General features: G+C 35.0%; 1 protein-coding gene across 3 annotated transcripts in view; it reads right to left on the reverse strand.

The window, feature by feature from the left end:
* Positions 1–12,381, reverse strand: part of LOC149805167 (AP-4 complex subunit mu-1-like) — a 61,688-nt gene that overhangs the window by 23,232 nt on the left and 26,075 nt on the right. For all 3 annotated transcript variants that reach the window (XR_016418039.1, XM_089947962.1, XM_089947971.1), the window contains exon 6: positions 3,044–3,115. Coding sequence is in view for 2 of the 3 variants with exons in the window: in XM_089947962.1 (XP_089804088.1) it covers positions 3,044–3,115 (72 nt within the window). In the remaining variant the exon portion in view is untranslated. The remainder of the gene's footprint in view (positions 1–3,043; positions 3,116–12,381) is intronic.

Raw genomic sequence — 12,381 nt, forward strand, 5'->3', positions numbered from 1 at the left:
TGTAAGAAATAGAAACAACTAACCAAATGCACACCTAAGGTCAACATGGTCACTGATAGATTGAGAGAGAGAAGAAAGATGAGAATCATTGGAATAATTACAAAAGTAGTCCACTTAAATGCAGAAGTGTGATCTTAGCATAGTCTTCAACTTTTATATCATTTAAACCATGTTCAGAAAACAAATATATCAGATCCTATTTATGTTAAAAATGATTGAGAATAACTCTTGGAAAATAAGTGTAGTTCTTTGAAATGTTTCATAGGAGACCCCTGCCCCCTTTTAAATGTAGCCCCTTATCTCCTAACATAACATCTGCCATGTTCTGTTTGATATCTGCTGCTCTTTATTGTTATGAATATTTAATACAGATATATGTTTGCAGTTAAATGCAAGGGATGACTTATGTTTTTTTCAACATTCTTCTTCTTCTCTCCCTTTCACTTGCTTAGTCTCTCATTTTACTCTGATGATAGCCAATATGGCTGCCTTGAAAGAAAAAAAAGAATAAGCAGTAGGGCCTGCTCAAAAAAGCTCTTTATAATACTTCCTACTTTAAAACAGTATAATCAGTAGATCTGTATCTTTCTTCATTTAGAAATGGACAATAAATGTACAATAAGTACACTTCTACAAGGGCAACTGGTTGACTTGTTCTAGAACGATGTCACATAGAACTGCAAACCTTGTCTTTGTCAAGTGAGGTAATACATTCTTAATTTAGAACACTCTAACTCTTCATTAATTTCAATGAAAAATTTCTGTAATTTAGTTAAATGTTTTGAGAGAAATGAATATTTTATCTACATATAATGTTTAAAAAAAATGCAAGAAAAATTTATATTCTTAAGATTTCTCCTTTACTGATCTTTAAAAGCAATAAATAAGAGTCCTTTGAAAGGAAAAACCAGATATTACGAAAAGCCATCTGGCGAAAACCCCATGTCAATTTAGGAGTAGTATCAGCAAGATGATTTTCATGACAGCTGTTGCAGCCATACTTGAGGTCAGATTGGCATAATTTTCATTAATTAAACATTTTTGAAACCAAAAGCTGCTTCTTTTTTGAGACTCTCCAATAAAATCTGAATTAGATATATGGTCATGTTCTAAGACACTGGATATATAACTAGAAATAAGTACAACTATTTCAATTCATGTAAGTAACTCAGTTTAATTTACAGAGTAAACTTTACTCTGCTGAACTTCATATGTTGGTATGAAGAAAGTCATTTAGGCGAAGGTCCTTTTAAATTTGGGCAAAAAAGTCCTTAAAAATTATTATACTCTGGGATTAAAAATGGATATTTTTAAAAAGAAAAATTCCATTTATGTCTAGTTGGTGTCTTGACATCTACTTACATCTACTTTCAATGTAATCTATGGACTGTACATTTAATACAGTCATTGTCAAGAATTCTGCATTGATAATTGCCCCAGTAGTCAGCAGATATCTAAATATGGATAATTCTGCTATATTAATTGAAGCCACCTGGCAGAACCAGAATTGTGGTTACGTGAAACACAAAAATACAGTCAAATATACCTTTGAAAGTAATGTTCTTTAAGTATCATATATTGTACAAAAAGCTGATAATTTGCAGTAGATCATTTTCTCTGAATATCATAACATGCAGTTTTATGTGTTCTTTTTTAATGCTTATGTGTACTAGAATGGTATAAAATCTCAGTAAAGTTCTTTTTTACTTTTAAAAATTGTTTATAATGACATAAAAATTGTTTATACTGACATAAAAAATGGTTACATCTTAATATGTATTTGCTGTTTTCTTCTTTGTTGTAATGAAGCTAACTTGGACAAAAATGGAAGCACATCTTGAAAATGAACTAAAATTGCATTAAAAAAATTCCTAAAAAAATCAATGAAATGAAAAGGTGTATAAATTCAATTGGCAAACAGCCAATTAAATATGAGTTGAACAATACTTTTTCATAACCAGAAAACCATATATAGAGGTACTAGGAAGCTGTGTATGTAATGCAAACTAGGGTTTGTTTGGGGTACTGTTTATAACTGTGTATGAGATGAGTCCAACTGCACAGACCCAGATCTGACATCACATAATGTGCCAGCTGATCTGGTTATGTGAAGCTTGTTAGAAGTAATCAGCAGAACAAACAAAAAAGACATTAATCTGAGTGAACATTATGATACAGCATATAAGGATAATTTGATTTGACTTAAAAGTGATTATATACAGTATACAACACTTACAAAATAGGAAGTTCTAAGTATTGAAAATCTGTATGTCATTACAATTTTAAAACAAAAAATATTATATGTATCAGTGGTATACGTGGGTATTAGAAAAATGCAAACTGAACTGTATGTTATACCATTCAAAGAATATTTATACCATCTATTGCAACTTATCTACTTCTCTGATATTATTGTGTAATATATGATACATAAATAACATAATTTTTATATTTGGATGTATGTGGGGTAAAATCTGGTTGGGTGTTTTTGTGTAATCGTAGAATTCTTATTTTGAAATATCCCAATCAAATGTTAGTGAATCTTGCTTGCCAAAACTTTTACCTCATTCTCTTAAGCTTAACATTGCTTTTGCATTAATCATCATAAGCTGCTGGTAAAGCTGGACTCCAAATACATAGGTGAAATTACCTCTCTCCAGCCAGAATGTTGTGTATTGCTTTTTTGTGGTTTAACTACATTTCTCAGTGCAAGATAGGCTGCTATATATGGTGGCCACTATAAATGGTGGAGAAAGAAACTTGGGGAAAAATCCCAGTAAGAACACCAATAGCTTCTCAATGGGGCTGGGGTGATTTATGTTGGGGGACAATAGCTCCAGCCCACTGGGACCAAACTGTAATTAGTAAATTGATATAACTGAGAACTTCACATAATATGCAAATATGTCTTTGACACTGTGTCAGGAGCTTATAATTGTCTCCTTCTCCACAAAGGCCCCACTGATCATCACAACAAGTAACACTTCACTTAGATCTTACCTCACTGATCATCACAACAAGTAACACATTACTTAGATCTTACCCCATCTAAAGATGACTGCACAACTGGTTTATTGGCAGCAGACCCAGGAGCAACTCTTGTTTCAATCCCAAACTGAAAATAAGAAAATAATGCAAGTATAGACAAAATACAACTTTTCTTTTTGACAGATGAGATTTTATAGCTTACTGTATTTACCAATAAATTTTACTCTACAAAAATAGTACTGAACATGACTGGTCATCACATAATGTGTACCCTACACAAATAGTACTGAACATGATTGGTCATCACATAATGTGTACTCTACACAAATAGTATTGAACATGATTGGTTGTCACATAATATGTACTCTACACAAATAGTATTGAACATGACTGGTCATCACATAATATGTACTCTACACAAATAGTATTCAACATGATTGGTCATCATATTTTGTAGGGGTCTCTGAGTGGCCGAGTGGGCTAAAATGCTCTTCATTACAGATCACTGCCATCTCACCTCTGTCTGTGTGGGTTCGAGTCTTGGATTCGGCTAATGTGGGTATGTGAGAAAGCTTGCCAGTAGCTTCTCGTGGTTCTTTCCGGGGTTTTCCCTGAGTTCTTCCTCCACCATTAATACTGGCCGCCATGTATAGTCTATCGTGTGCTGAAAAATGGCATTAAACCCTACAACAACAACAAAATTTGTACCCTACACAAATAGTACTGAACATGATTGTTCATCACATAATGTGTACTCTACACAAATAGTATTGAACATGATTGGTAATCACATAATGTGTACTCTACACAAATAGTATTGAACACGATTGGTCATCACATGTATACTCTACACAAAGAGTATTAACCATGACTGGGCATCCATAATGTGTACTCTACACAAATAGTACTGATCATGATTGGCCATCACATAATGTGCCAGCTGATTAGAGTCAATGCTATTCATTATGTAACCAGTGTATAATACCCCAACAGATCATGCCTTGTATTCTCAAAGCCAGGATTTGACAACCTATGACATGTGTGCCACCTTGTGGCATGTCAAGAGGTTTTGTGTGGCATGTGAAGAGCAGCCAAAAATCTCAAATTTTAACAGTGTTACTCTCTTACTGGCAGCACACTCATTCATTTTATAATTATTCCAGAAAAAAGTGGTACGCTACATAAAATAGGTTGCCGACCCCTGCTCTAAGCATTTCGTGTACTAAACTAAAGCTAAACTTCCAACATTAGGAGAGTCTCTAGCTCTGATCAAACTTAGCATGTATACACACTTACAAGTCAGGTCCATTTACTGACATCAGAAAACCCTATCCACCACTGCTTAATGTTCTTTCCAAATCAGAATGCAAATATATTAAATACATCATGCAACTGAAGATCTGGGTTTGTGCAGTTTAGAGTTGGATTAGACTTAATAGTGAGTGTATATTGTGCCAAGATTGTATGTCTCATGTGAATACTGATATTCATTTAGGGGTACAGATGCAAAGGATGCAGCCTTTCTCACATTCCTAATTGTATATGATTATGATCTCCTGTATAGAACAATGATGGAGAATATATCACATGACTGACCTCTTTCATCGCATGGACTTCTACAGTGATCTTAGTGCAAACAAATAGGCAAAAACTTCCAGATTTTCATTATCACTAGAGTTTTTTTCACAGTAATCAATACAGACATTAAATGAAATGCAATATGATTCTAAGCCATGCAACATTTGAAGTTTTCATCCTGCAAACAGGTCATTGTGCACTGACTGACCTAGGAATAGTACAGTCATGTTTAGATTTAAATAAGCTATTGTTGTTGTTGTTATTTTTTAAACTCATTAATACTGATCAAAGTTAATCAAATCTGTATCAAAGTTAAAATAAGGAAAAAATCATTTTTTTCTAATTTAATTTTAGGGATAGGAGTGGATATATTTTTATTTACCTTTGTATCATTGTGCAAACTATCTTTATTTAGTATACAACTCAGATGTTATGTATGACCATTACTGCAATGATTTCAATACATGCTGTGTATGACCATTACCTCAATGATTTCAATACATGCTGTGTATGACCATTACCTCAATGATTTCAATACATGCTGTGTATGACCATTACCTCAATGATTTCAATACATGCTGTGTATGACCATTACCTCAATGATTTCAATACATGCTGTGTATGACCATTACCTCAATGATTTCAATACATGCTGTGTATGACCATTATCTCAATGATTTCAATGCATGCCCTGTATGACCATCACCTCAATGATTTCAATACATGCCCTGTATGACCATTACCTCAATGATTTCAATACATGCTGTGTATGACCATCACCTCAATGATTTCAATACATGCTGTGTATGACCATTACCTTAATGATTTCAATACATGCCCTGTATGACCATTACCTCAATGATTTCAATACATGCCCTGTATGACCATCACCTCAATGATTTCAATACATGCTGTATATGACCATTACCTCAATGATTTCAATACATGCTGTATATGACCATTATCTCAATGATTTCAATACATGCTGTGTATGACCATTACCTCAATGATTTCAATACATGCCCTGTATGACCATCACCTCAATGATTTCAATGCATGCCCTGTATGACCATCACCTCAATGATTTCAATACATGCTGTGTATGACCATTACCTCAATGATTTCAATACATGCTGTGTATGATCATCACCTCAATGATTTCAATACATGCCCTGTATGACCATTACTTAAAGAACTTCAATACATGCTGTGTATGACCATTACCTCAATGATTTCAATACATGCCCTGTATGACCATCACCTCAATGATTTCAATGCATGCCCTGTATGACCATCACCTCAATGATTTCAATACATGCTGTGTATGACCATTACCTCAATGATTTCAATACATGCTGTGTATGATCATCACCTCAATGATTTCAATACATGCCCTGTATGACCATTACTTAAAGAACTTCAATACATGTTGTGTATGACCATCACCTCAATGATTTCAATACATGCCCTGTATGACCATCACCTCAATGATTTCAATACATGCTGTGTATGACCATTACCTCAATGATTTCAATACATGCTGTGTATGACCATTACCTCAATGATTTCAATACATGCTGTGTATGATCATCACCTCAATGATTTCAATACATGCCCTGTATGACCATTACCTAAAGAACTTCAATACATGCTGTGTATGACCATCACCTCAATGATTTCAATGCATGCCCTGTATGACCATCACCTCAATGATTTCAATACATGTTGTGTATGACCATTACCTCAATGATTTCAATACATGCTGTGTATGACCATCACCTCAATGATTTCAATACATGCTGTGTATGACCATTACCTAAAGAACTTCAATACATGCTGTGTATGACCATCACCTCAATGATTTCAATACATGCCCTGTATGACCATTATCTCAATGATTTCAATGCATGCCCTGTATGACCATCACCTCAAAGGTTTCAATGCAAATTGTGTATGACCATTACCTCAATGATTTCAATGCATGCTGTGTATGACCATTACCTCAGTGATTTCAATACATGCTGTGTATGACCATTACCTCAATGATTTCAATACATGCTGTGTATGACCATCACCTCAATGATTTTAATACATGTTGTGTATGACCATTACCTCAATGATTTCAATACATGCTGTGTATGACCATCACCTCAATGATTTCAATACATGCTGTGTATGACCATCACCTCAATGATTTCAATACATGCTGTGTATGACCATCACCTCAACGATTTCAATACATGCCCTGTATGACCATTATCTCAATGATTTCAATGCATGCCCTGTATGACCATCACCTCAAAGGTTTCAATGCAAATTGTGTATGACCATTACCTCAATGATTTCAATGCATGCTGTGTATGACCATTACCTCAATGATTTCAATACATGCTGTGTATGACCATTTGCTCAATGGTTTCAATACATGCCCTGTATGACCATTACCTCAATGATTTCAATACATGTTGTGTATGACCATTACCTCAATGATTTCAATGCATGCCCTGTATGACCATCACCTCAATGATTTCAATACATGCTGTGTATGACCATTACCTCAATGATTTCAATACATGCTGTGTATGACCATTACCTCAATGATTTCAATGCATGTTGTGTATGACTATTACCTCAATGATTTCAATACATGCTGTGTATGACCATTACCTCAATGATTTCAATACATGCTGTGTATGACCATTTCCTCAAAGGTTTCAATGCATGTTGTGTGTGACCATTACCTCAATGATTTCAATACATGCCCTGTATGACCATTACTTAAAGAACTTCAATACATGCTGTGTATGACCATCACCTCAATGATTTCAATACATGCCCTGTATGACCATCACCTCAATGATTTCAATACATGCTGTGTATGACCATTACCTCAATGATTTCAATACATGCTGTGTATGATCATCACCTCAATGATTTCAATACATGCCCTGTATGACCATTACCTAAAGAACTTCAATACATGCTGTGTATGACCATCACCTCAATGATTTCAATACATGCCCTGTATGACCATCACCTCAATGATTTCAATGCATGACCTGTATGACCATCACCTCAATGATTTCAATACATGCTGTGTATGACCATTACCTCAATGATTTCAATACATGCTGTGTATGATCATCACCTCAATGATTTCAATACATGCCCTGTATGACCATTACTTAAAGAACTTCAATACATGTTGTGTATGACCATCACCTCAATGATTTCAATACATGCCCTGTATGACCATCACCTCAATGATTTCAATACATGCTGTGTATGACCATTACCTCAATGATTTCAATACATGCTGTGTATGACCATTACCTCAATGATTTCAATACATGCTGTGTATGATCATCACCTCAATGATTTCAATACATGCCCTGTATGACCATTACCTAAAGAACTTCAATACATGCTGTGTATGACCATCACCTCAATGATTTCAATGCATGCCCTGTATGACCATCACCTCAATGATTTCAATACATGTTGTGTATGACCATTACCTCAATGATTTCAATACATGCTGTGTATGACCATCACCTCAATGATTTCAATACATGCTGTGTATGACCATTACCTAAAGAACTTCAATACATGCTGTGTATGACCATCACCTCAATGATTTCAATACATGCCCTGTATGACCATTATCTCAATGATTTCAATGCATGCCCTGTATGACCATCACCTCAAAGGTTTCAATGCAAATTGTGTATGACCATTACCTCAATGATTTCAATGCATGCTGTGTATGACCATTACCTCAGTGATTTCAATACATGCTGTGTATGACCATTACCTCAATGATTTCAATACATGCTGTGTATGACCATCACCTCAATGATTTTAATACATGTTGTGTATGACCATTACCTCAATGATTTCAATACATGCTGTGTATGACCATCACCTCAATGATTTCAATACATGCTGTGTATGACCATCACCTCAATGATTTCAATACATGCTGTGTATGACCATCACCTCAACGATTTCAATACATGCCCTGTATGACCATTATCTCAATGATTTCAATGCATGCCCTGTATGACCATCACCTCAAAGGTTTCAATGCAAATTGTGTATGACCATTACCTCAATGATTTCAATGCATGCTGTGTATGACCATTACCTCAATGATTTCAATACATGCTGTGTATGACCATTTGCTCAATGGTTTCAATACATGCCCTGTATGACCATTACCTCAATGATTTCAATACATGTTGTGTATGACCATTACCTCAATGATTTCAATGCATGCCCTGTATGACCATCACCTCAATGATTTCAATACATGCTGTGTATGACCATTACCTCAATGATTTCAATACATGCTGTGTATGACCATTACCTCAATGATTTCAATGCATGTTGTGTATGACTATTACCTCAATGATTTCAATACATGCTGTGTATGACCATTACCTCAATGATTTCAATACATGCTGTGTATGACCATTTCCTCAAAGGTTTCAATGCATGTTGTGTGTGACCATTACCTCAATGATTTCAATACATGCCCTGTATGACCATTACTTAAAGAACTTCAATACATGCTGTGTATGACCATCACCTCAATGATTTCAATACATGCCCTGTATGACCATCACCTCAATGATTTCAATACATGCTGTGTATGACCATTACCTCAATGATTTCAATACATGCTGTGTATGATCATCACCTCAATGATTTCAATACATGCCCTGTATGACCATTACCTAAAGAACTTCAATACATGCTGTGTATGACCATCACCTCAATGATTTCAATGCATGCCCTGTATGACCATCACCTCAATGATTTCAATACATGTTGTGTATGACCATTACCTCAATGATTTCAATACATGCTGTGTATGACCATCACCTCAATGATTTCAATACATGCTGTGTATGACCATTACCTAAAGAACTTCAATACATGCTGTGTATGACCATCACCTCAATGATTTCAATACATGCCCTGTATGACCATTATCTCAATGATTTCAATGCATGCCCTGTATGACCATCACCTCAAAGGTTTCAATGCAAATTGTGTATGACCATTACCTCAATGATTTCAATGCATGCTGTGTATGACCATTACCTCAGTGATTTCAATACATGCTGTGTATGACCATTACCTCAATGATTTCAATACATGTTGTGTATGACCATTACCTCAATGATTTCAATACATGCTGTGTATGACCATCACCTCAATGATTTCAATACATGTTGTGTATGACCATTACCTCAATGATTTCAATACATGCTGTGTATGACCATTACCTCAATGATTTCAATACATGCCCTGTATGACCATCACCTCAATGATTTCAATACATGTTGTGTATGACCATTACCTCAATGATTTCAATACATACTGTGTATGACCATCACCTCAATGATTTCAATGCATGCCCTGTATGACCATCACCTCAATGATTTCAATACATGTTGTGTATGACCATCACCTCAATGATTTCAATACATGCCCTGTATGACCATCACCTCAATGATTTCAATACATGTTGTGTATGACCATTACCTCAATGATTTCAATACATGCCCTGTATGACCATCACCTCAATGATTTCAATACATGCTGTGTATGACCATTACCTCAATGATTTCAATACATGCCCTGTACGACCATCACCTCAATGATTTCAATGCATGCCCTGTATGACCATTACCTCAATGATTTCAATACATGCTGTGTATGACCATCACCTCAATGATTTCAATACATGCCCTGTATGACCATCACCTCAATGATTTCAATACATGTTGTGTATGACCATTACCTCAATGATTTCAATACATGCCCTGTATGACCATCACCTCAATGATTTCAATACATGTTGTGTATGACCATTACCTCAATGATTTCAATACATGCTGTGTATGACCATCACCTCAATGATTTCAATGCATGCCCTGTATGACCATTTCCTCAAAGGTTTCAATGCATGTTGTGTGTGACCATTACCTCAGTGATTTCAAATACATACTGTGTATGATCATTACCTATAAAATGTAATGTTTAGCCTGAATATTTCAGTATAATCCCAACATTTTATGCTTTATCCTAAGGTGAGAAACTTTTTCAAGGTATTTTATTGTTTTAAAGCGTCCAAAGTATTCTAAAGTGAGGAACTTTTCATGGTTAAGTGTTTTGTTGTTTTAAAGCATTGTTGATATGTATTCTAAAGCGAGGAACTTTTCATGGTTAGGTATCTTTTTGTTTTAAAACATCTTCAGTATTCACAAAATGCCATGTTGACTCTGACTCTCATTTGATGCGCAGAAATATGATAAAAAATAACCCTTCATTATGCATCAGTGTTGGATAGAAAAATTCCATCCAACAGATCAAAATTTTCCTTCTCTGCTACATCATTGCAAATGAAGGATTCTATTAGTCAACAGGAATTCCAATGGTTTCACCATAATACTGACGGTCTTAACATAATAAGGGAATACATGTCCTGTGAACGATGCTTTCTGTCTTCAAAAGATCTTATACAACAAGTGGTCTTTCAAAAGAGGTTACATATAAAATAATAAAATTTATCAGAGCATGATAAATCTGTCATAAATGATGTGATGCTGGGGTGCAGAAATCCATTGTCCGTACTGTTCGAGTTGAAATGTTGTTCTTATGGACAAGCAACTTCTGCAAGATGACTTGTACATTGACAAGTAAATTGTGACATATAACTGGAAAGGGCAGTAGTTCCTGTTTTGTTTGAGATATGTTTATGCAAAGTGCCTTTCATACATACCAGCAAGTACCATATGGGTGCATTATATATTTATATAATGTATATTGCAATTTAATGATTAGGAATGAAACCAGGTGGAGCATCTAATGATACAACCAATGGAAGTAGATAGTACTGGTTTAGGCAATGTCTTTTGATGGTTAGATTAGAACAAATTTTATTGGCTGGAGGATAGGGCTTCCCTAAGGAATCTGTTGGTCAGAATGAATTACTGAACAACTTGAAGCCATTATGTGTGACTACGACGAGTTCTTCCAGGAATGCATTTGGATGAATCATTTTCTTATAAAGCTAGGGCAAAATGATGAAAAGTTTAATAAAAAGTTAACAAGATGGGCTAAAACAAAACTTGACTCTAAGAAGGAATATGATAAAAAAGAAAAGAAAATGGGAATTCAAATATTCTTGTCTGCAGAAGTTTCCTTGGCTTGAGGCCAATGAAGATTGAAAAATTGCATCTTGTTATATAATACACCTCGCAACTGCAGACAAAACCAGTGGATTGTTTGTATGACAGATTATCACTTAGAAAGACACACTATTAAACACCAAAAAAGAGAAAAGTACAATACATGTTGGTTAAAAAAGGCCCTGGAACAAGGCATCTCACTCATAAAGCCAAGTTGCTGAGATCTCAGTCTGAAGCACAACCCTGTACAAACCAGTCTCAGCCTAAGCCAGGTGAAATAAACTTTCTGCAGGATGTCTTTCATAAACATGGGGACAGCAAGCCAAAACTATTGATAATTTTTCTTTTCAATAATCTGTGTGAACAGATGTGTTTGTGACCATTTAACTTTATTCAGAATGAATTTTCTCCTTATTTTCATTATCAATACACGGACTACAGAAGAAAAAAAACCAGATTGCTGAAGGTTTGCATGAACTTTATTGTTTTCTCAGGTCTGTAGTCTAATTATAACTTTTACAGGAAAAATTAGACTGAAATATACAGAATATTTTACATGTCACAGATAACATATGGACAAGTAGGTCTTTTATACAGACAAGTAAACTCTTTA

This window comes from Sinohyriopsis cumingii, chromosome 2 (genome assembly GCF_028554795.1).
Source record: "Sinohyriopsis cumingii isolate HCF-2022 chromosome 2, ASM2855479v2, whole genome shotgun sequence".
Lineage (NCBI taxonomy): Eukaryota > Metazoa > Mollusca > Bivalvia > Unionida > Unionidae > Sinohyriopsis > Sinohyriopsis cumingii.